The sequence below is a fragment of the Pristis pectinata genome, chromosome 10, assembly GCF_009764475.1.
Source record: "Pristis pectinata isolate sPriPec2 chromosome 10, sPriPec2.1.pri, whole genome shotgun sequence".
NCBI classification, from domain to species: domain Eukaryota; kingdom Metazoa; phylum Chordata; class Chondrichthyes; order Rhinopristiformes; family Pristidae; genus Pristis; species Pristis pectinata.
Window position 1 is genome coordinate 4491039 of NC_067414.1, and position 24782 is coordinate 4515820.

The window sequence follows — 24782 nt, forward strand, 5'->3', positions numbered from 1 at the left end:
TGGACAAATCGATAATGGTGTTTAGAAGACTAAACGCCCAGCTGTCTTTCCAAATAGACATGATGGATACAAAACTGGGAAAGTCATGCTGAGCATCTTCTGATCGTTGGATAGTCCTCAGGTGGAATATGGATTGTAAATCTGGGGACAAATCTTTTGGAAGCATGTCAGAACTTCAGAATGGGGTACAGTGTAGTTTACGAGGTTGATCTCAGGGATTATTAGGTTACCAAATCAAGTTGGAATTCAAGAGAAGCTGCTTTGCTCAACAAGTGATGATAATCATACAGATTATGCGACCAGAACAAGTAGTTGAGATAAGGGATATGTTTGGGTATGACATTTATAAATGTCCTGACCAGTACCAACCTCAACCCATGGGGTCTCAGAATTATTTTAAAATGGGACATGTGTTGGTTATCGCATTAGGTTCAGGTTGTGTAACTAGTCTCTGGTCACCACAGAGAACACTTAAGGGGAAATTGGATATCCTCTTGAGAGGGAACTGAACAGAAGGATAAAGTTTTGCGGTTGGGTGAGGGAATAGAGGAGGATGTTTTACTACAAAATTATACCAGATTATCTGTTTCTAGACTAAGAATGTAAAGGAATGGTATAAAATGTCTGACTTGAGTTCAAGAAGGCAGAGATTATTAAAGGTGGGATTATCTTCCCAAAGAGGGGAAAAGTTGAAGGGAATCTCAACATGGACATTGAGAATCTGGACGGGTTTTGATAGAGAAAGTCAGGAGGGACATTTTCCGCTTGTGCTGTCACTTTTAACTAAAAGTGTAAATTCGTCAATTGTTGGCTGTCAACAGAGCAGCGGAACAGGCAGTGAGCACTGGTAGTCAAATCAAGTCACGTTGAGTTTATCGTCATGTGCACAAGTACAGTGAGGTGCAGGTACAATGAAAAACTTGCAGCAGCATCACAGGTACAGACAACACACAGACTATAAATAAAACATAAATTATACAAGACAGTGAAGAGAAAGAGGGGAAAAAAAAAGATTGCTGTCAAAGGAGGGGAGGGCTATGACCATGATGGACTGGGCTGTGTTGCGTACTCTCTGCAGCTTCTTGCCTCCCTGTGCATTGGAATTGCTGTACCAGGCTGTGATGCAACCAGTCAGGACGGTTCTACAGCGCGACTAGAGAAGCAAAGGACCGCAGATGCTGCAATCTAGATGAAAAACACGATGATGCTGGAGGAACTCAGCAGGCCAGGCAGCACCTGTGGAGAAAAGCAGGCGGTCAATGTTTTGGGTCGGGACCCTTCTTCAGGACTGAAGATAGGAAAAGGGGGAAGCCCGATATATAGGAGGGAAAAGCAGAGCAGCGATCGGTGGACAGAAGAGGGGAGGCGGGGTGGGCACAGGGTGGTGATAGGTAGATGCAGGTAAGAGATAGTGATGGGCAGGTGCGGGGGAGGAGGGGAGAGCAGATCCACCGGGGGATGGGTCAAAGGGAAGGAGAGAAAAAGAAAAGTGGAGGGAGGAAAAAGAGAGATGGTGATAGTTATAGAGAGATTTCTACAGTGCATCTGTCAAAGTTTGTTCAAGTATTTAGTGCTCAGGACACCTCTCCATGCCTATTTCACAGATGCTCGCTGCATTGCAGTAGGAATACACTGATAAGCCCGTGGGTTTTCAAATCCACTAATATTGAAACTGCATCCATCACCAAGGGAAAGGTCCATGGTTTCACAGTTGATTAGGAGGCAGGGCTGGGTAGGTTGTGGGGAGCAGGACGACTCCATTTTGCCAGACAGGAGAAGGGTAGGGTAGGGTGAGGCTGGAGGTAGGCAAAGTCAGCTCAGCTGCAGCACTTTCTTGCTGGCACTGGGTGGTGAATGAAAGGCTTCTCAGAATGCCCAACATAAAAATCAGCACAGCACAGCTCTCCAAAACTGAAATAGCATTGTTTCTTTCTGACGTATCATGACACAGCACTCCCCCAGTACAGCAACACTGCGACCACTTTGATCACCTTGCATTACAATGGATTTTGCCTTTTCTCGTTCTAGTTGTGTTCTTTCTTGCAAAAATTGTGCATAATTCATGTTTTTCTAATGAATGTTATGTCTTTAATGCTCTGAGCCTTTGATGCTGATGGCAGTAGGTTTTTCATTGCACCTGTGCAGACGTGTACTTGTGCATCTGACAATAAGCTCGACGTCCCTGAGGGAAATGATGTGGTGTGAGTGGGGAGATTGGTGGATGACCACAGACAGGACAGCAGCTATGGGTACTTGAGTGCCTTCTGCTTGGAATGGTCCAACTGTGATGGTCCAACTGGCCAACAAGCCTTCAGGAGATGGTGCCTGCTGCGTTTACAGTGATAACTGGACAAATATTGCACAGAAGGGGTTGGCCTGTGATATAGAGGTGCAGTATCTGTGGTTAACTTGGTATATTATTGTCACTTGTCCCGAGGTACAGTGAAAAATTTGTCTTGCGTACCGATCGTACAGGTCAATTCATTACACAGTGCATTGAGGTAGTACAAGAATGCAGAATAAAGTGTTATAGAGAAAGTGTAGGCAGACAATAAGGTATAAGGTCACAACGAGGTAGATTGTGAGGTCAAGAATCCATCCTATTGTACTAGGGAACCGTTCAATAGTCTTATAAACTAGTCCAAACCCACTGCTTCATTATCTGAACTGCATGGAATTTATGCATCACAACTCATCTGCAAACCTCCACAGGACACTGCCTGAGGAAGTTATACTGTGATATCCTGGGGATAAACTTCCAACAACCACAACCACTGGATATGATTCCAGCCATTTGCAAAATGTCCCCTTAATACTCTTTGACTTCAATTTTATAAAGTTACCTTGATGCCACAGTGATGTTGTTAGAGATAGCCATTCTCACACCCAAACTGGACATCAGTGAGTTTTTGCCACGAAGCAATGATGAATTGGTGCCACTTGACACCACTGGTAACCTCTTCACTTACTGATTGTAACCTGATTGTTACCTGAACTCAGCAGGACAGTTGATCAGAATCTCTTTAACCAAAATTATTCTGAAATAAATCTGAAATAGGGCGGCACGGTAGCGTAGCGGTTAGCACAATGCTATTACAGCGCCAACGATCGGTGTTCGATTCCCGTCGCTGTGCGTAAGGAGTTTGTACGTTCTCCCCGTGTCTGCGTGGGTTTCCTCCGGGTGCTCCGGTTTCCTCCCACATTCCAAAGACGTACAGGTAGGTTAATTTGGGTTTAAAATGGGTGGCAAGGACTCGTTGGGCCAGAAGGGCCTATTACCACGCTGTAAATAAAAAATAAAAAAAAAACATAAAGGTAAGGAAAGGCAGACCAAGCAAGTCAATTCAATGTTAAATTAGATGCAGAAATAAAACTGGAGCAAAAGAAAGATTATATTAAAAGGTACAAAGTGAGGGGAAAAGTAAGATAAAGTTATACGTGATTTAGGATTTCTCAGAAAAAAAATCCTGAGTATGGATCTCTGCACTTGTAATAGTTAGTTTTTTGGGTGTCAAGGGTAGTTGATTGAATCATTATTTTATCATTGAATGTGCCCATAGTAGTGATGATTAAACCTAAATATCTGCAGCAATTTTGTTTAATACAAACCTACAAGTGCTGCTGTTTCACAATATTCAATGTATTTTAACTGAGAGCAAATTTGGATTTCTATGATACTGACAATAGAAGGGCAACTGAGACAATATATTTTCTAACGGCGCTTAATTGGTCATTGATTCTTTAACGAATATTGCTCTATCAATGGTGCATCACATGTTGCTCGTTGTTAATTTGACAGCAGGTTCTGGCCCAGTGTTAATATTGTCCAGATGTGATCTGATGCATGTGCAGAAGAAGATGGGACCTCTGCTGTGTGGATCCCATGCCATCTTGCACACTGAAGTTTGTTTGTAGATCAAGGCTTGGAGGACCAAATACTGCAGATGCTGGAAATCTGTAATGGAAACAAAAAACGCTGGGAACATTCAGCAGGTTCTCTTCAGAACCTCTTTCTTCAGAAAGAGAATCACATAACATTTCATGATAGGCAATCTTCATCAGAACAGGAAAGAGAGGAAAAGAAGTTGAAGATAAAGTGATTATACTCTGGTTAGGGGAGGTTGAGCAAAAGAGTTTGTTGTCAGCTGGCAGAGTGCAGGAAGTGACTGAAAGCACCCTGACTACCCAGAGCTGTGTCCATTCAGCCAGGGGAGGAAACAGTGACTGCAGGAAATACAAACCATGTTTGTGCATGTGGTTCTCATTATGTTGTAACTTTTTGTGTCAAAGTCGAGTTTATTGTCATCTGCACAAGTCCATGTGTGCACAGGTGCAATGAAAAACTTACCTGCAGCAGCATCACAGGCGCATAGCATCACAGAAGCAGCATTCACAAGAAAAACATAAATTGAACATAAATACTACCCAATTTTTACAAGAAAGAACACAATTCGAACAAAAAAAAACGTCCATTTTAGTGCAAAGTGGTCAAAGTGCTGTAGTTATTAGGGTTGTGCCGGTTGGTTCAAGAACTGAATGGTTGAAGGGAAGTAGCTGTTCTTGAACCTGGTGGTGTGGGACTTCAGGCTTCTGGACCTCCTGCCCGATGGTAGCTGCGAGAAGATGGCACGGCCCAGATGCTGGGGATCTTTGACGATGGATGTTGCCTTCTTGAGGCAGCGCCTCCTGTAGATGGTGGGGAGGAACGTGGCCGTGATATTTAGGAGGTGGCCCTTCAGCCCATCAAATCCACGTCTGCTCTCAAAGGGTTCTCATTTCCACACTTATTTCCCTGCAACCTATTCTCTCACACATGCCCATCAACGTCCTCTGATTCTCCCAGAACCTCCACCGGTAACCAATGAACCTGGAAACCGCCACCTCTTTGTGGGATGTGGGAGAAAACCCTCACAGCTGCAGGGAGCACATACAAACCCCACACAGTCAACACCGGAGGTCAGGATCGAACAGGAACTGTGAGGCAGCGGCAGCACCAGCACAGGCTGTTTTCAAATGGCAATTGATCCGCAATGAACAGCCATTTGAATTTGAAGTCCACCATCCAGAGATGATTTGGGAAGGAAAATATCAGCAGTACTCTGCTCCCTAGGCTGACCAAGGACCAATCCTCAAGTTCCCTTTGGATCACAGGCAGGGTCTGAACTGAACAGGCGGTGCCTCTACTGTGCAGATATGACATGATAATGCAGGCAACCAAGCAGCAACCACACACCAGGTCATAGAGTTGTGCCAGGAAGTGACAGGTTGAGATGTTACCACGTTACCTTGAGTGGCAGCTCGAAGTGGTTTCTGATGGTTACAGACAGGATTATTTCAGAACTCTGGGAAATGGGCTATGACCAGAGCAGCGCATGTGTTGAACCTGGGCGGTCTTGCCTGTGAAACTTGAGACAATGAAGAAAAAGAAGATATCTTTATTAGTCACACGTACATCGAAACACACAGTGAGATGCATCTTTTACGTAGAGTGTGCTGGGGGCAGCCCGCAAGTGTCGCCACGCTTCCGGCGCCAACATAGCATGCCCACAACTTCCTAACCTGTATGTCTTTGGAATGTGGGAGGAAACCGGAGCACCCGGAGGAAACCCACGCAGACACGGGGAAAACGTACAAAGTCCTTACATACAGCAGCTAGAATTGAACTGGGGTCGCTGGCGCTGTAAAGCATTCCGCTAACTGCTACTCTACCGTGCCTGCCTAAGTTTAGGCAGAACTGCCTAAATTTTTAATCATCAGAATCAGGTTTATTATCATTGAATTATATGACATGAAATTTGTTGTTTTGTGGCAGCAGTACAGTGCAAAGATGTAAAAATCTGTAAATTACAAAAATAAATAAATAGTACAAAAAAGAAGGAATAAAGAGGTAGTCTTGATGGTTTCAATGACTGTTTAGAAATCTAATAGCGGAGGGGAAGAAGCTGTTCCTGAATCATTGAGTGTGGGTTTTCAGGCTCCTGTACCTCCTCCCGGATGGTAGTAACGAAAAGAGGGCATGTCCCAGGTGGTGAAGGTCCTTAGTGATGGATGCAGCCTTCTTGAGGCACCACCTCTTGAAGATGTCCTCGATGGTGGGGAGGCTTGTGCCCGTGATGGAGCTGGCTGAGTCTACAACCCTCTGCAGCCTCTTGCAATCCTGTGCATTGGAGCCTCCATACCAGGCAGTGATGCAACCAGTCAGAATGCTCTCCACTGTACATCTGTAGAAATTTGCAAGAGTTTTTGGTGACATACCAAATCTCCTCAAACTCCTAACGAAGTAGGGCCACTGGTGTCTCTTCTTCATGATTGCATCAATGTGTTGGGCCCAGGATAGATCCTCTGAGATGTTAACACCCAGGAACTTGAAGCTGCTCACCCTTTCCACTGCTGACTCCTCAATGAGGACTGGTGTGCGTTCTCCTGACTTCCCCTTGCCGAGGCCCACAATCAGTTCCTTGGTCTTGCTGACGTTGAGTGCGAGGTTGTTGTTGCGACACCACTCAACCAGCCGATCTATCTCACTCCTCGTCGCCATCTGAGATTCTGCCAACAGCAGTGGTGTCATTGGCGAATTTATAGATGGTGTTTGAGCTGTGCCTGGCCACACAGTTATTGCTATTTGAAAATATAAACACCACCTGTACACCGGTTCATTTGTGAAGTATCATGGCATCATCTTAAGAGGTTTTCTTTCTCTTCCAGTACCCTGTCAAGGGAATCTGACAGAGCGCAGAGGCACCATTCTCTCACCAGGCTATCCAGAGCCGTATGGTAACAGCTTGAACTGTGTGTGGAAGATAACGGTAACCGAGGGAGCGGGTATACAGGCAAGTTGTTTATGCAGAAAGAACACTTTTTGCCTTAAGTTCACGTCACCACCTTTGCCTTATGAGTCGTAAATCAGTGACTAGTTTAATCTGACAACATTGTCTCTTTGTTCTGATTAGCATTGCATCAGCCAAGATGATAATAATTGCAGCTGTTAAGTAAAGGGAGAGAATTTTGATCAGAATTCTGCAGGAGTAACACCATTTAATTATTGCGTGTGCTGAGCACTTGGTGTTCAGTCATCAGGCTCAGGGCAAGAGCACATCTCTGCCATGTTACATTGGCCAAACGTTGCATGAAATATGTTTTTAATTTTTGTGCAGTTGGGACAATGTGATCAAGAAGTTATCACAACTGAAATAGTAGTTTGGTTTTAATACTTTACACGTAATTATCGCGCAAACCCCTCTTTTGTACTGCGTGAGTGAGATTTAAGTGTGGTGATCTAATCAGACTGTGAATTTTTCTGCAATTGAATGCCGATTTTGTTGAATAGATTCAAGTGATAAGCTTTGCCACAGAACACAACTGGGACTCCTTAGAAATATACGATGGTGGTGACGCCACAGCACCGAGACTTGGGAGCTTCTCAGGTAAGAAAGTATCACCTGCCTTTTAATCAAACGAAGTAGCTGCTGTTATATTGTTATTTTATCTGTTCATAAATTAAATGCAGTCAGGGCATCCTCTGCCAAAAATATTGTCCAGATCTGATGTGCCTTGGATTCTGCTGCAAGTTATTCAGTGGAACACAGAACACTATAGCACAGTACAGGCCCTTTGGCCCACAATGTTGTGCCGACATTTTATCCTGCTCTAGGATCTATCTAACCCTTCCCTCCCACATAGCCCTCCATTTCTTGATCATTCATGTGGCTATCTAAGAGTCTCTTAAATGTCCCTAATGTTCCTGCCTCCACAACCTCTGCCGGCAGTACATTCCATGCAGCCACCACTCTCTGTGTAAAAGCTTACCTCTGACATCCCCCTTATACCTTCCTCCAATCACCTTAAAATTATGCCCCCTCATGTAAGCTTTTTCTCGCCCTGGGAAAAAGTCTCTGACTGTCCACTCGATCTATGCCTCTTATCATCTTGTGCACCTCTATCAAGTCACCTCTCATCCTCCTTCTCTCCAAAGAGAAAAAGCCCTAACTCGCTCAACCTGTCCTCATAAGACATGTTCTCCAATCCAGGCAGCATCCTGGTAAATCTCCTCTGCACCCTCTCCAAAGATTCCACATCCTTCCTATAATGAGATGACCAGAACTGAACACAATACTCCAAGCATGGTGTAACCAGAGTTCCATACAGCTGCAACATTAGCTGGCGGCTCTTGAACGCAATACCCCGACTAATGCAGGCCAACAAACCATACACCTTCTTAACAACGCTATCGACCTGCGTGGCAACCTTGAGGGATCTATGAACATGGACCCCAAGATCCCTCTGTTCCTCCACATTGCTAAGAGTCCTGTCATTAACCTTGTATTCTGCCTTCAAATTCGAGCTCCCGAAGTGTGTCACTTTACACTTTACCAGGTCGAACTCCATCTGCCACTTCTCAGCCCAGGTCTGCATCCTATCAATATCCTGTTGCAATCTACAGAAACCTTCTACACTATCCACAACACCACTGACCTTTGTATCATCATCAAACCTACTAACCCAAGATGTGGACATCTTGAAGGTAGTGTTTGGAGTGATTATCTGGGGTTGATGTGAGAGGCTGAATTGAAAGGATTGAAATACTCTGCAAGTTGGAGTACGTGCCACTCCACTTAACCTTTCCAAAACTGATGAGTGCATTCAACTACTTGTGGAGCAGAATCTAGGTGCAGCCCACTGCACTCCTGCTCCCTCCAGTTACACCTTTATAATATCAACGGTAGGCTAATTCCTTCCCTCATCAGCAACGAATATGATGTCTCTGTCATGCCATACAGACCCTAAACACCTTGAACCTCCAATCAAGAAAGAAGTTTGCCACCTTAACAGCTGATCTCCGATTGTGGTTTCTGAGATAATTGCCTTGTCCTTTCAAAAATCCATTTACAGCAGCGAAACGGAATTGAAAATAAAGGACAAGGTTTCAATAATGAAAACTTCTGGTCAAAATGAATGGTCTCTGAGGTTCGTTGCTGTTCGAAGGTTCCTTGCTGCCGAAAAGAGATAAGGAACAGGAATACCTGAGTAACTCACAGCTACTGTGATCACAGTTAATCTGAATCGTATCACGCGTGAAGCTCTGCTTATTTGCAAAGGTGATAGTTCCATCTAATTCTTTGCAAACCAATTTGGATTGAAAAGGGGAACTGTTGATTTATCTTTTCAGGTACCACCGTCCCTGCACTATTGAAAAGCACCTCCAATCAACTCTACCTGCACTTCCATTCTGATATCAGTGTGGCAGCAGCTGGTTATCACTTGGAATACAAAAGTAAGTGAAACATTAATGCTGACAGATCGAGTAGAACTATGGACAGGTCCATCGTTTGGTTCTGTGTCTTTTATGGAGCATCTTCACGAGTTAGAGAATGGTAGAATTTTAATTGTGCATGGTTCATGGTACATTGTGACCTCTGTTGCATTGTACATTTCTTATTTTGAATGATGTCCTCTATTCCCTGCTTCACCGCCTGTGGGGTCCAACACCCTCACTCTGCAGCTCACAGGGGTGGTCGAGCCTACAGCCCCACGTCCCCCACCTCAATGCCATCCTGACGGCCCCGACAACTCGCGATGTCAAAGGCATTTTTAAAATTCACTGATATCAGTGACTTTAAAAAAAAATTTAATGGATATATGCAGTAGAAATAGTTAAAAAAGCTTGGTTAAAAATCCATTTAACGACTGCAAAGTAATTAAATGAATGACTATAAAGTCGAATAAACAAGAGCAAAAACCTTAACCTGAATGTACCTTTTTAATGAAGTTCAGTGATTCCATTAAACTGAGGCAAATCATTCTTGGCCCCATGAGGCTACCCGAGGAAAGCAGCAGCAAAGTGCATTGGTGCAGAACGATCGGGGACTGCGGCTGCACTCCGCACTGCGTCCAGCACACCGCAGAATAGGAGCAGTAATAGGGTACTCAGTCCCTCATGTCTGCCCTGCCATTATATATGATCATGGCTGATCTTCCCCAAGCCTCAGCTTCTCCTCTGTGCCAGTTCTACATCGCCCTCAATCCCCCAATCTTCCAAAAAATTATCCTTCTTCTCTTTAATTACTTATGATGTACCAGCTTCCACATCCCTCTGGGATGTGGAGATTAGCTACCTTCTGCAAAAAGAAATATCTACATTCCTCTAAATGTCTCATGAACTTAAAAGATCTCATTTAATTAAGTTAGTTCGTCACAAGCTTGTGGGCCGAAGGGCCTGTTCCTGTGCCGTACTGTTCTATGCTGTATGTAACCATAGCACTATATTCTGTCTTCTGATATTGCTTTTCCTTTTGTATTACCTTGATGTACTTATGTTTTGGAATGATCTGTATGGATCGGTGTTGGTATTGGTTGATTATTGTCACTTGTACCAATGTACAGTGAAAAACTTGTCTTGCATACCATTCGTACAGGTCAATTCACTACACAGTGCAGTTACATTGAGGTAGTACAGGGTAAAAACAATAACAGAATACGGAGTAAAGTGTCACAGTTACAGGGAAGTGCATTGCAGGCAGACAATAAGGTGCAAGGTCATAACAAGGTAGATTGTGAGGTCAAGAGTCCATCTCATCGTATAAGGGAACCGTTCAATAGTCTTATCACCGTGAGATAGAAGCTGTGCTTGAGTCTGGCAGTATGTGGCCTCAGGCTCCTGTATCTTCTGCCTGATGGGAGAGGGGAGAAGAGAGAATGACCCAGGTGGGTGGGGTCTTTGATTATGCCGGCTGCTTCACTCCGATGAATTTAGGATGGCATGCAGAGCAAAGATTTTCACTGCGTCTCAGTACATGTGATAATAATAAATCAATACCTTATCTTGTAAGTCCCTTTGTTTGAGACTCACCCACTTGTGAAAACATCTCAACAGCTACCCTGTCAAGCTCCCTTAGGAACTTGAATTTTGAACATTAAGTTCTCTCACTTTAAGTAATCCCCACCTCCCCCCCCCCACCGCCGCCACCGCCACTGCCACCACTGCCGCCGCCGCCACCGCCACCACTGCCGCCGCCGCCACCACCACCACCATCACCACCACCACCATCACCACCACCACCACCATCACCACCACCATCACCACCACCATCACCACCACCACCACCACCACCACCATCACCACCACCATCACCATCACCACCACCACCACCACCACCACCACCACCACCATCACCACCACCACCATCACCACCGCCACCACCATCACCACCACCGCCACCACCATCACCATCACCACCACCACCATCACCACCACCATCACCACCATCACCACCGCCACCACCACCGCCACCACCACCATCACCACCACCACCATCACCACCACCACCATCACCACCACCACCGCCACCATCACCATCACCACCACCATCACCACCACCACCATCACCATCACCACCACCACCATCACCACCACCACCATCACCACCACACCACCACCACCACCACCACCACCACCACCACCATCACCGCCACCACCACCACCACCATCACCACCACCATCACCACCATCACCACCACCACCACCACCATCACCACCACCACCACCATCACCACCACCACCACCACCACCACCACCACCACCACCACCACCACCACCACCACCACCACCACCAGGCTTCTTCTCTTCTTCCCTTTCCCAGCCTCTTTTTTTCTACCTTTTTCTTTCTCTCCTTTGACCCTCCCCCGGTGGATCTGCTCTCCCCTCGTCCCCCACACCTGCCCATCACTATCTCTTACCTGCTTCTACCTGTCACCACCCTGTGCCCACCCCGCCTCCCCTCTTTTGTCCACCTATCACTGCTCTGCTTTTCCCTCCTATATATTGGGCTTCCCCTTTTCCTATCTTCAGTCCTGAAGAAGGGTCCTGATCTGAAACGTTGTCCGCCTGCTTTTCTCCACGGATGCTGCCTGGCCTGCTGAGTTCCTCCAGCATCATCATGTTTTTCATCTAGATTCCAGCCTCTGCAGTCCTTTGTTTCTCTCCCTTAGGAACTTGCGTGTTTCAATAAGATTACCCCTCGTTCTTTCAGAACAGGAGATGCATCGGTAGTTGACTCCAGTGTGTTCCTGATTCCACCTTGCAGTCCACAACTGTGGAAGTTGAAGCTTGCAGAGTGGGTGGGGTGCTGGTTCCCTCTGGAGCATCAGAGCTTGATCTAGTCCCACATAGAACATAGAACCCTACAGCACAGTACAGGCCCTTCAGCCTACAATGTTGTGCCGACATTTTATCCTGCTCTAAGATCTATCTAACCCTTCCCTCCCACATAGCCCCCTATTTCTCTATCATTCATGTGTCTATCTAAGAGTCTGTTAAATGTCCCTAGTGTATCTGCCCCCACAACCTATGCCGGCAGTGCGTTCCACGCACCCACCACTCTCTGTGTAAAAAAAACTTAACCCTGACATCCCCCTTATACCTTAAAATTATGTCCCCTTGTGTTAGCCATTATCGCCCTAGGAAAAAGTCTCTGACTGTCCACTCGATCTATGCCTTTTCTCATCTTGTACACCTCTATCAAGTCACCTTTCCTTCTCCTCCTCTCCAAAGAGAAAAGCCCGAGCTCACTCAAACTATCCTCAGAAGACATCTTTGGATCGCTTTACACTTCACAACTTCCTGCATTATTGCCAGGTATAACCATTTACACTGAGCTGCTGGTTTAATTTTAGGATTAGGATTTTCTCACATAGGTCACATATTGGGTGTTAATTCCTATTCATTCATCCCCCGGGGCTGGAGTTTGAATCTAACTGTGATTGCAGAATGTCTGATCTGCAAGGTTTTAAAATCCTAAATTAGATCGGAGGAACTCAACATAGTTCCCAATGAGAATAATTTTCTGGCACAGTGCCATCAGAAATTAGATACAAATTCATATAAAATAGTCAGTGTTCAAATGTAGGCTCAGATGAATGGGGTGAGATATTTTGGCGAGTGTGCAGCAGGTAGTGGTGGGGTTCTCCACAGCATCCATTGTCCTATAGTCAAACCACATCAGATGGAAGTGAAGCCAGTGGTGTTACTTTTCAGGTATTCTTATTGCTCTCCCAAGGTGATCTTGGCAGGCTAGACAAGAGTCATAGAGCAATACAGCACAGATACAGGCCCTTCAGCCCAACCAGTCCATGCTGACCATGGTGCCCACCCAGCTAGTCCTAATTTCCTGCGTTTGGCCCATATCCCTCCAAGGCCCTCCCCTCCATGTACCGATCCAAGTGCTTCTTAAATGATACTGTTGTACCTGCCTCACCCACTTCCTCTGGCAGCTCGTTCCACATACTCACCACCCTCTGCATGAAAAAGATGCCCCTCGGATCCCTCTTAAATCTTTCCCTTCTTACCCTCAACCTATGTCCCCAATTTTGGACTCCCCTACTCGGGGGAAAAGACTGTAGTGTGCAGATCCATGGTGGGTTGCAGGTGGGGCTCAGCTTGCAATCCATCCTGGGTGTTAACCAGGAATAAACCCCTCTGCTGCCCTCAGATGTCTGCAGATTCGATCAATGGAACTTAATTCAATTTGAGTTATCCTGGATTCCTGTTATCTGTATCTGCCACAACTCTCTCCCAGCACAAGAGAAAAGAAATTCTATTCTATGGCGCTGATGGCTATAAACTTGATGCACAGATAACTACACCGGAAGTAAATGGAAAAGTAAATAAAGGCAGTCCAATGCTTTTCGTTAATTGTACTGATGAATGGCAGTGTATGAACTATATTGTCATCCTTCTCCTTGACTGCAACCAGCCTATTTTGACTGATTGCATTTTACCATTGAATTTTGCAGCTATTAAGCTAGCTGACATTGAAATAAGTTATTCATAGCAACTTAAGCTCCCACTGGAGCCTATTAGCACACAATTTAGTTTGGTTTCATTTGAATAAATTTGTTATAATGACAGCAAGTAAGTATGTAATAATAGCTAGAATGCTTAGTGTCATTACTGCCAAATACTGCATGAGAATTGTATATTTTTAACACCAATTATAACTGAAGTTGTATTGTATTTATCTTATGGTGCTTGTTTTTCTTGAGCTACTGAATATTTAAAACTGTTTTCCTTTGCAAAGGAGAAGGGAATAGCTTAAGAAATATTTTGATGCCACAACGATCTGACAGTCTGATACTCACTTTAGTGTAAGGTGATGAGCAGGTTGATATAGTCAGTACGGATTCATGACAATTGCTCTGCGCGAATGACTGCCATGGGGTATATATTTCCGTATGTGCATTCAGCATTTTGTGACATGTTGAATCTTATGCAAGATTAAAAAACCCATTCTCTTGCAAAGAATCAAGACTGTAAAGGGAACTGAACAATTTCAGTTGCTCGTTACAAGTCAGAGTTAAAGTGAAAGTGCAACAGACTGATTACTGCATTGAGGAAGTCACCTAATGATGCAAAAGTTTCCAGGCCAAAATTGTGACTTAATTCACAACTGCTTAGAATTTTCACTGAATAAATGTTCTCCTAATTTCCATCACAGGATCATTTACAGGTATAAAAAAATTCTGATGACTATTATGTTGAATGTTATTATATAGTTTCAGCCATTTGTGTTAATGCAGCTCACTTGTTTAAAATTTCACAACTGCACGCAGATATTTTAGCCTGAGAATCTGGTCTTGACAAGCTTGCACTGAATCAGGATTTTGTCTTTTTATGATATTGCTTTATATGCTTTATCTCATGCATGTTTTTGTTGCTCTTTAGGTATAATTTAGTATAGATTATATTTCCTAAGTGATTGTTTGAAAGCACCGGGTTCTAAATGCTGCATAATTTGCAGAAGACAAAATGACCAGAATAAGGAATTTTTTGGTATTGGTATTGGTTTATTATTGTCACTTGTACCAAGGTACAGTGAAAAACTTGTCTTGCATACCGATCGTACAGATTGATTCATTACACAGTGTATTGAGGTCGTGCAGAGTGCATTGAGGTAGTACAGGGTAAAAACAATAACAGAGTACAGAGTAAAGTGTCAATGGGTTAAGTTTACAAGTGCCTCAAAATGATTGAAATGCTCTAAATTTATAAGCCACCAGATCTTTCTTTAAAAAAAAGCCTTGCATTTATCAATTTATATGTAGGAAAGAATAGGTATCATCTCACAATGACCAGTGACTTGTGCTCCAAGAATACAGACATGTTCCATGGACCTGTTTTTCCATATGTTGCTTTAAACCTGGTCCTCCCCTCCTTCTAAGGCAGCTGATGTACTTTTTCTCTGTTTGAGATTTCTTGAAGGATGATAGGGGTGAGAAGAACACCATTCAGGGGTGAGAAGTGAATTGATATTTATTGGTTTTTGAGAAGTGATGGTCATAGCCCAATGGATTGTATCAAGATGGACATATGACCTTTGAGAGGTGGTTCGATGTGCTCACCTTGGATCATTCATACTGGTGGTGGTTCGGAGCAGTTTGTTGTTGTTGGTGGCTGTGGTTGTTTGTTATTTCTTGCTGCTCATCTTGCCTTCTCACCTTCCTGAAATAATAACTTTTATGTCTAAAGCACGTGGAGCGATGCAGAAGACAATTTTAAATGTATAGATGCCTTTGTATTTGATTTGCTCAGACAGTTCCTATGAGAAGTTGGAGATCTCTCCCTTTAGATTACTGATTAGGTCCACCTTGAAAGCTCTTTTCAGTTACCTAACAGTGTTCAGTAATGGGAATTGAAGTTATTTTAAGTTACTGTTTGTCTTAATATCTGCCTTTCCTTTAAATTTGATATTCTATTTTTTTTGAAACTGTATGCTCCAGATTTAATTTTTTTGAGTTCTGATTAGAACTTACAGTGCAGTAGCACAAAGAATTGCATTAAACTATTGAAATCCATGTTCTGGAAGCCTTCTAGATGTGATAGTTTTATTGACAGCTATATAGATGGAAGTAAGGTGTATGCTAAGTATATATTTAGTTTATCTACTTGTTAATTAATGACATCATCACCAAACTAAAACATCTTTAAGGAATTATATTTCATCAATTCACTGAAGCAAAGCAGAAAATATGGAATGTTAGCTAATCTTGGTGAACACTCAGTTAGTGAAACAAATTCTCTGCAGCTGACTGCTAAAGCTCAGCTTCTATCCATTTTCATCTTTGAAGATGTATGCTGCTCGGAGAATGAAGCATGAGTAGTCTGGATCTCTGACAAGTTCAGTAAAATGCAGAGCAAATTTGAAAGCACAAGTAGGTTCAAGTTCAGCCATTCTTCCTGTGTTAATACATTATACTTTTCAGCACAATCCTGGGAGAGCCAACGTGTAGCCCCCACGTAGAGGACATGGGAAATGGAATGGAATTTGAACCAGTCTGACAGCTTAAAACCAGGCATTTAAGTGTATGCACAAGCTTTCAGCAGAATGCAAGGGCAGAATTATATTCCTTCACAATCTGGAATCTCATCGCCCATCAAAACCCTTACTCTGGGACCATTGTGTCTTGTTCAATTTTGTTCAGAATAGCTTAAAAATGAAGCAATCCTAGGCTATGAAAAACACGATGATGCTGGAGGAACTCAGCAGGCCAGGCAGCATCCGTGGAGAAAAGCAGGCGGTCAACGTTTCGGGTCAGGACCCTTCTTCAGGACTGAAGATAGGAAAAGTGGAAGCCCAATATTTCCCTTTTCCTATCTTCAGTCCTGAAGAAGGGTCCTGACCCGAAACGTTGACCGCCTGCTTTTCTCCACGGATGCTGCCTGGCCTGCTGAGTTCCTCCAGCATCATTGTGTTTTTCATCCAGATTCCAGCATCTGCAGTCCTTTGTTTCTCCAATCCGAGGCAATATTGAGGCCTGGCCTCAAATATGACATGAAATATTTGTGTCACATGTCCGATGTAATGTCCACCTTGAACAAGAGAGAATCTAATCAGCTGCTCTTGACAGTCAATGGAATCACCATTGCCAAGTCCTTAATGTTAGCATCCTTAAAGGAGCGGGCCGCGTGCTTGGTGCTGTGGTGATGGTAGTTAATTGGGAAGGTGCTGGTCACCATTCTCTGGAAACTGAACTGCAGCAGCCATAGAAACGCTGTGGTTCCAAGCACAGATCAGAGGCTGGGGAATCTGTGGCAAGTGAGTTACCTTCTACTTCCCCAAAGGCCTTCCACCATCAGCAAGGCACAAGTCAGGAGAGTGATGGCACACCCTTCACGTGCTTGGATCAGTGCAGCTCCAAGGACACTCAAGATCTTGGACTCTCTCGGGCAAACTCACTCGATTGGCAATCCATCATCCTCAACATTCATTCTGTAGCACAGGCATGTCATGGCTACTGTATATACTCTGAGAAAGTACACCGCAGGCACTTGGTTGGGGTACTCCAACAGCAACACACAGACTAACCCCCTCTTCCACCAACAAGGGCACATGGGAACACCATACTTGATTGTTCCTCTCCAAGTCGTACAATATCTGGGCTGAAAATATATTGTCCTGATACAGGGTTCTGACAACAATATCAAGGACCTCTCAGGAAGTTAGAGTCATTCTGCGTTTGTGCACACTTAGCTCCCAGACTTTCTGACAGCTGCCTGGGAAAAATTCCAATGATCATGCTTGTGGGTGCTGGCTTTTGTCGGGAAATTCTGGGCCAACTTTTGTCATTGCCCAACGTTAAGAGTGCAGCTATTGTCTGAGTACCCTTGACTACAGCTGTACCTGCATGCAGTGTTCAGTGTGCTGCCCGACCTACACTGTATTCCAAATATGGAAACACAAGAGACAGCAGATGCTGGAAATCTGGAGCACCACACAATCTTCTGGAGGATCTCAGTGGGTCGAGTAGCATCTGTCGGGTTGAAACCCTCCATCGGGACCTGGTTTCAATCTGAAATGTTGACATTTACTCAACCCACTGACTTCCTCCAGCAGATTGTTTGTTGCTTGAAGATCTTCCTTCACCAATGCTGGGTCTAAATTTCTGCCAAAAAGTATAGTGCGAAACCTTCACCAGAAGAACTGTAGTGGCTCAAGGCAAAGTTCATCACTGCCTTCGAAAAGATCATTTGAGGGTAGGCAATAAATGTTGGCCTTACCAGTGTTGCTGGCAAGCAAAGGAAAATCAACATGGCAGCCAACTCGTACACAGCATAGCCACCCCAAGCATGGAGTTGTTAATGGCAGGATCCTCTGTTTTAGTTGTATTGTTGGGAGATAAATATTAGCTAATGTGTGTGGTGTATTTTCATATTGGTATTGGTTTATTATTATCACTTGTACCGAGGTACAGTGAAAAACTTGTCTTGCCTACCGATCGTACAGGTCAATTCATTACACAGTGCAGTTACATTGAGTTAGTACAGAGTGCATTGATGTAGTACAGGTAAAACCAATAACAGTACAGAGTAAAATGTCACAGCTGCAGAGAAAGTGCAGTGCCATAAGGTGCAAGGTCACAACAAGGTAGATCACGAGGTCAGAGTCCATCTCATTGTATAAGGGAACCGTTCAATAGTCTTATCACCATGGGATACAATCTGTCCTTAAGCCTGGTGGTACGTGCCCTCAGGCTCCTGTATCTTCTACCTGATGGGAGAGGAGAGAAGAGAGAATGACCTGGGTGGGTCGGGTCTTTAATTAAACTGGCTGCTTCGCCAAGGCAGCGAGAAGTAAAGACATAGGCCAAGGAGGGGAGGCTGGTTTCCCTGAGCTGCATGTATACTAAATGACATAGTAGTTATTGACATGTTCCATGACGAAACACTCAACATGTAAAGTTACAGTGTAGATCTTTTTTTTCTTCTGTGTTGTTTACAAACATGGATACATCATATTTGCCTTTTTAGCAACGAGTTCCACTGTAATTTTCAGAGTTGTGGGTCAGTTACAATTGAACTTTCAGTTGTCAATTTACCATTGACATCTCTGAGATATATTTCCCTCTTAGACTTTGTCCCATCCAGTAGAACTTGAAGCAATCCCATGGACATTGATCATGATGCTTCCAACCACTCCACCATCATGAATGCATTTCACAAAACTAAAATCTGCAGGGTCACGTTCAGTGAGCGAGTGGGATGAAGGGATGGAAGACATTTTGCTGCCTACTCTTGCAGCGTCGCACCAGCCTCAGTATTTATGCAAACAACGGTCCACCTGCAATCCTATTTATTTCACTACAGCTAACTCTGTTGCAAGACATTTTGCAAAAAAAAAAATCTCTGAAAAACCATCCATTATTTTACCTTTCTCTGGTAACTCTCATTAAGCAAACTGATCAAATAGCACTACAAAGTCAAGATGTATAACACCTGCCAGGTTGCTATCATCCATCAGTTCTTTTACACCTTCAAAGAACTTCTATGTACGTTTTTAAGGGATGAACTGCCTTTTACAAACCCACACTGACTTGGATTTATTGCTGTTATTCTTGCTGGATAAGCTTGAATTGCATCTTTCATAATGTCTCTACTTTTCTTCCTCTCTATATCAATGGCAATCTAATAGACCCATAAAATGCAGGAACATCATATTTTTGCAAAGATTGAAATCATGTTAACTAGCTACCAACCCCCTCCTGCCCACCTGAAAAGCAGCAACTAGACAGAGTTATTCCCATTACATTCGCCACTGTTAACCTAATTTATCATAACAGATTCCACTAAATACAGCCAAGGTGAAGTAAAATGAACATACCGTTACCGCTATTATTTTTAGTTGTCATTTTGTTTTTCTTTGTCACCAGTTACTATTTTTCTTGTACATGTTTGAGGTTTTTTTTGGAAGTACTGTCAATGTTTCCCATAATGGAACTTCTTTCAAGCTATCAAAGGCTTAAGGTGCTAGGGCTTTATTCACTGGAAAGGAGGAGGATGAGAGGAGACATGATAGAGGTACATAAAATACTGAGAGGAATAGATAGAGTAGACAGCCAGCGCCTCCTTCCCAGGGCACCAATGCTTAAGACGAGAAGGCATGGCCTTAAGGTTATGGGTGGGAGGTTCAGGGGAGATGTCAGGGGGAGGTTTTTCACCCAGAGAGTGGTTGGTGCATGGAATGCACTGCCTGGGGTGGTGGTGGAGGCAGGTACGTTGGACAGGTTCAAGAGTTTGTTGGATAGGCACATGGAGGAATGTGAGATAGAGGGATATGCAGGAGGAAAGGGTTAGATAGTGTGAGGGTGGTTTGATGGACGGCACAACATGGTGGGCCGAAGGGCCTGTTTTGTGCTGTATGGTTCTATGACTGAACTCTTCCATCATCTCAGCCTCTCATGTTTAAATGTCACCTGCCCAGAAATGTGTGCATGAATGGTAAGATGATGGCACCTCCAAGTTTTTCACTGTACCTTGGTACAAGTGACAATAATAAACCAATTCCAATTGGTTCTTGGATTTGATTCTCATCTTAGACAAGCTGAAGTAACTCACCTAATGAATCATCAAAGCTTTCAGAGATTAGCTATTTAAGATATCTATTTCTTTATTAGTCACATGTGCACCGAAACACACAGTGAAATGCATCTTTTGCGTAGAGTGTTCTGGGGGCAGCCCGCAAGTGTCGCCACGCTTCCGGCGCCAACACAGCATGCCCACAACTTCCTAACTCGTACGTCTTTGGAATGTGGGAGGAAACCGGAGCACCCGGAGGAAACCCACGCAGACACGGGGAGAACGTACAAACTCCTTACAGGCACAGCCGGAATTGAACCCGGGTCGCTGCCGCTGTAATAGCGTAAAGCTAACCACTCTTTTAACTATTACCATTGCAATTGATATACATGGGTTCTCTTCATATTATGCCTTGTGATTAATTTCCTTGTTCTTCACATTACCTTAAGATCATGTCCTGGCGTGTCTTCCCTACCGCTTCCTTCACTGTTCCCCTGAAATCTGAAAATGACTTTTATTCAACTTCAACGCAAAACAGAATAACTCAGCATTGGAAATCAACATTAAGCCAAATTCCCACCACCCACTCCAATGAAGTACTCAGCAGGCTACCCAACAATAACATCAGCTTGCACTGTTTGCACTAACTTTAAAGTACTAAGATGTCTCTGTTACCTAAGGAATACAACTCAGTCATTTGGCAATGTATTAATCTTTGCTTCTGAGAATGAAATGTACACAGGCCCTCCACAGGTTACACAAGTTCTGTTCCCGTGAACCCAAACAGTTTGCGAGTCCAAAATCCGGAGGCAAACTGAGTTCCCGTCTGGCAGCAGATGCCCGCAGCCCCACAACAACCGGCAAATCCATCCCACCCATCTCCCATGTGCAGGTTGTACATAAGTTGGGTGTTCGTAAGCTCGGGACGTCCTGTAATCACTATTACAGTGCTCGCCACTGATCAAATTTTCCACCATTTAAGGTTTAGAACATAGAACAGTACAGCACAGAACAGGGTTTCGGCCCACCATGTTGTGCCGACATAGCTAATCCCCCCTACCTACAGAATGCCCATATCCCTCTATTTTCCTCTCATTCTTGTGCCCATCCAAGCCCCTCATAAAGGCCCCCAATGAATTTGCCTCCACCCCCCTATCAGGCAACACATTCCAGGCATCCACTACTCAGTAAAAAATTTACCCCTTATGTCTCTTCTGAACCTACCCCCTCTCACCTTAAATGCATGCCCTCTGGTATTGGATCGCTCAATAATGGGAAAAAGATATTGCTTGTCCACCCTATCTAAATTTTCTTTTAGTCAGAAGGATTCCATCCCATTATCTTCTTTCTTGGCTGTAATGTTGGACATTTAAGTAAACACACTTCAGTCCGTCTACCTTACTACTTTTATAGCCTGTATTCTGCTTCTCCTTCCCCAAAGCCTCTCTACCTGTTTGATCTGACTTTTCCCCATCCCTTCTTCCTCTGACCTACTCCTCCGGTTCCCTTCCCCCTCACAAACTAGTTTAAACCCTCCCAAACGACCCTAGCAAATCTCGCCACAAGGATATTGGCCCCCTTCTGGTTCGGGTGCAACCCATCCTCTCTGTACAGGTCCCACCTTCCCGAGAAGAGATCCCAATGATCCAGAAATCTAAAACCCTCCCTCCTGCACCAACTTCTCAGCCACGCATTTATCTGCCACCTCCTCCTATTCCTGCCTTCACTATCGCTTGGCACCGGCAGCAATCCCGAGATTGCTATCCTTGAGGTCCTGTTCCTCAATTTTCTGCCTAGCTCCCTGAACTCGCTCTTCAGGACCTCATCCCCCTTCCTACCTATGTCGTTGGTGCCAATATGGACCGCAACTTTTGGCTGCTCTCCCACCCGCTCAAGAATCCTGTGGACCCAATCAGTGACATCCCGGACCCTGGTACCTGGGAGGTAACATACCATCCGGGATTCATGCTCACTGCCACAGAACCTCCTGTCTGTTTCCCTGACTATCGAGTCTCCTATCACTACTGCCTTCCTCTTCTCCTCCCTTCCCTTCTGAGCAGCAGGACCGGTCCCAGTGCCAGAGACCTGGTAACTGCAGCTAGGGCCCTGCAGGTCATCCCCCTCAACAGCTTCCAAGGCAGAAAACTTGTTACTGAGGGGAACAGCCTCCGGGGTTCCCTGCTCTGTCTGCCTGCCTGACTTCTTCTTCCTCTTCCCTCCCCTGACAGTCACCATTCTATCTGCCTCCTGAACCTCAGATGTACTTGCTCTAAGGGGGGTGACTGTCACCTGATGGACCATGTCTACATAACTCTCTCCCTCCCTTACGCTGCGCAGTGTTTGTAGCTGCGACTCCAGCTCATCAACACTGAGCCGAAGTTCGTCCAGCCTCAAGCACTTACTGCAGATGTGGCCATCTTGGACCGCTGCAAGGTCCACGAGTTCCCACATCAAACAGCTGCAGCACACCACCACGTCCTCCATCTGACTACCTTTCTTTTTTCCCTAGTTAGTCCCACCTACAAATCTATAGTAGACAACAGGTAAACCTTGCCTTTACCTACTTACCAGCTACTTACCCTCCTTGCCCCTTCACGCCGAAGCCCCTTGAGCCAAAGCCCAGAACACTCTGCTGCCACTCACTCCGCTGCCCGCTCTGACACTGCCCGCTCTATAGGCTGTTTCCTTTTAAAGCTGCCCGCGCCGCGCCTGCGCAGTCCAGCCCCCACTCAACTAGTTAGAAAAAACTTATAAAAATTTAACCCTTACACTAAAAACCCTAACATGATGTTGTTCCGGAGATATTTGGTGATGTGTGAGGACTTACATATGTGAAAGATAACGTTATTGTCTTTGCTTCTCACAGAAAGGTGATGAGGTAAATTTGAAAGAATAGTCCAGAGTATTTTTTATTTGCCAATAATATACATCAATTTTAATTTGGTTTATTATTGTCTCTTGTTATCCTTTCCACCGCTACTGACTCAATGCAGTTCAACTGCCATGAGAGAAGTAAGCTGGCTGAGTGCACAATGAATGGCTCCAAGCAGCCTGTCTGGAGAAGTTGCTGATTCCATTCATTCACATTAAAGCTGCCAGGGGCTGGTTTGACCAGTGCAACACAGATCTGTCCTCCTCTGAAGCAATCAGGGTATGGCAGAAGCAACATGGTGATGCTAGAGTGGAGCAGGGCTGGCACACCCTGGAAGCAAGGTTGCAGAAAGATTAAATGCTTCAAACACTCTCTATTCCAAAAGGTGTACAGGTTAGGAGCTGTGGGCATGCTATGTTGGTGCCTGAAGAGTGGTGACACTTGCGGGCTGCTCCCAGCACATTCTCAGTAACACAAAAAGATGCATTTCACTGTGTGTTTTGATGTACATGTGACTAATAAATAAACATCTTATATCTTATCTTAAGCTGGAAATAGGAATAAACTGACTGCTTGATTGATGTAAGTACTTAGTCAACTTTCGAAAGTTTTCCCATAGTCAGTCTGGTAAATTGGTTTATTATTTTCACTTGTACTGAGGTACAGTGAAAAACTTGTCTTGCATACCGATCGTACAGGTCAATTCATTACACAGTGCAGTTACATTGAATTAGTATAGAGTGCATTGATGTAGTACAGGTAAAAACAGTAACAGTACAGAGTAAAGTGTCACAGCTACAGAGAAAGTGCAGTGCAATAAGGTGCAAGGTCACAACAAGGTAGATCGTGTGGTCAGAGTCCATCTCATGGAAAAAGGGTGGTATTGTTTGTGAATTGGATAGCCTTTCGGCTACAGAATGATATTGATCTGCTGGTAAATTGAGCCGAACAATGGCAATAGAATCTAATCCTGATCAGAGTGAAGTTTTGCATCTTCAGGGAGTTTAATAAGGGTAGGACCTATGTCATAAATAATAAGGCCCTAGTGAGTACTGAGGGACAGAGGGACCTCAGCTTACAAATCCAAAGATCTTGTCCAAAGACAGCAAAATGAAATAAGGTGGTGAAGAAGGTATTGGTTTATGAAAAGCTTGTCTTGAATACTGTTCAAACAGATCAATTCATTACACAGTGCATTGAGGTAGTACAGGGTAAAAACAATAACAGAATGCAGAGCAAAGTGTCACAGCTACAGGGAAGTGCATTGCAGGTAGACAATAAGGTGCAAGGTCACAGTGAGATAGATTGTGAGGTCAAGAGTCCATCTTATTGTACTACAAACCACTCATTAGTCATATAACAGTGGTGTAGGAGCTGTCCTTGAGCCTGGTGGTACAGAATACTTGACTTCATTATTAGGGATACAGAATATAAGAACAGTGAGGTCTTGGTATGACCTTATAAAACATTGTTTTGGCCCTAGTTGGAGAATTGTGTTCAGTTCTAGTCGCCAAACTTTTGGATATTCACCACTTGGAAATATATTGCCCGTCCTTCATCAACACT

The 24782-nt window shown here is 44.3% G+C and overlaps 1 protein-coding gene across 1 annotated transcript in view; it reads left to right on the top strand.

Moving 5' to 3' along the window:
- Positions 1-24782, top strand: part of LOC127575302 (CUB and sushi domain-containing protein 1-like) — a 2402828-nt gene that overhangs the window by 1965239 nt on the left and 412807 nt on the right. The window contains 3 exon segments of the mRNA XM_052025075.1: positions 6706-6830; positions 7328-7424; positions 9167-9271. Coding sequence (XP_051881035.1) covers positions 6706-6830; positions 7328-7424; positions 9167-9271 — 327 coding nt within the window.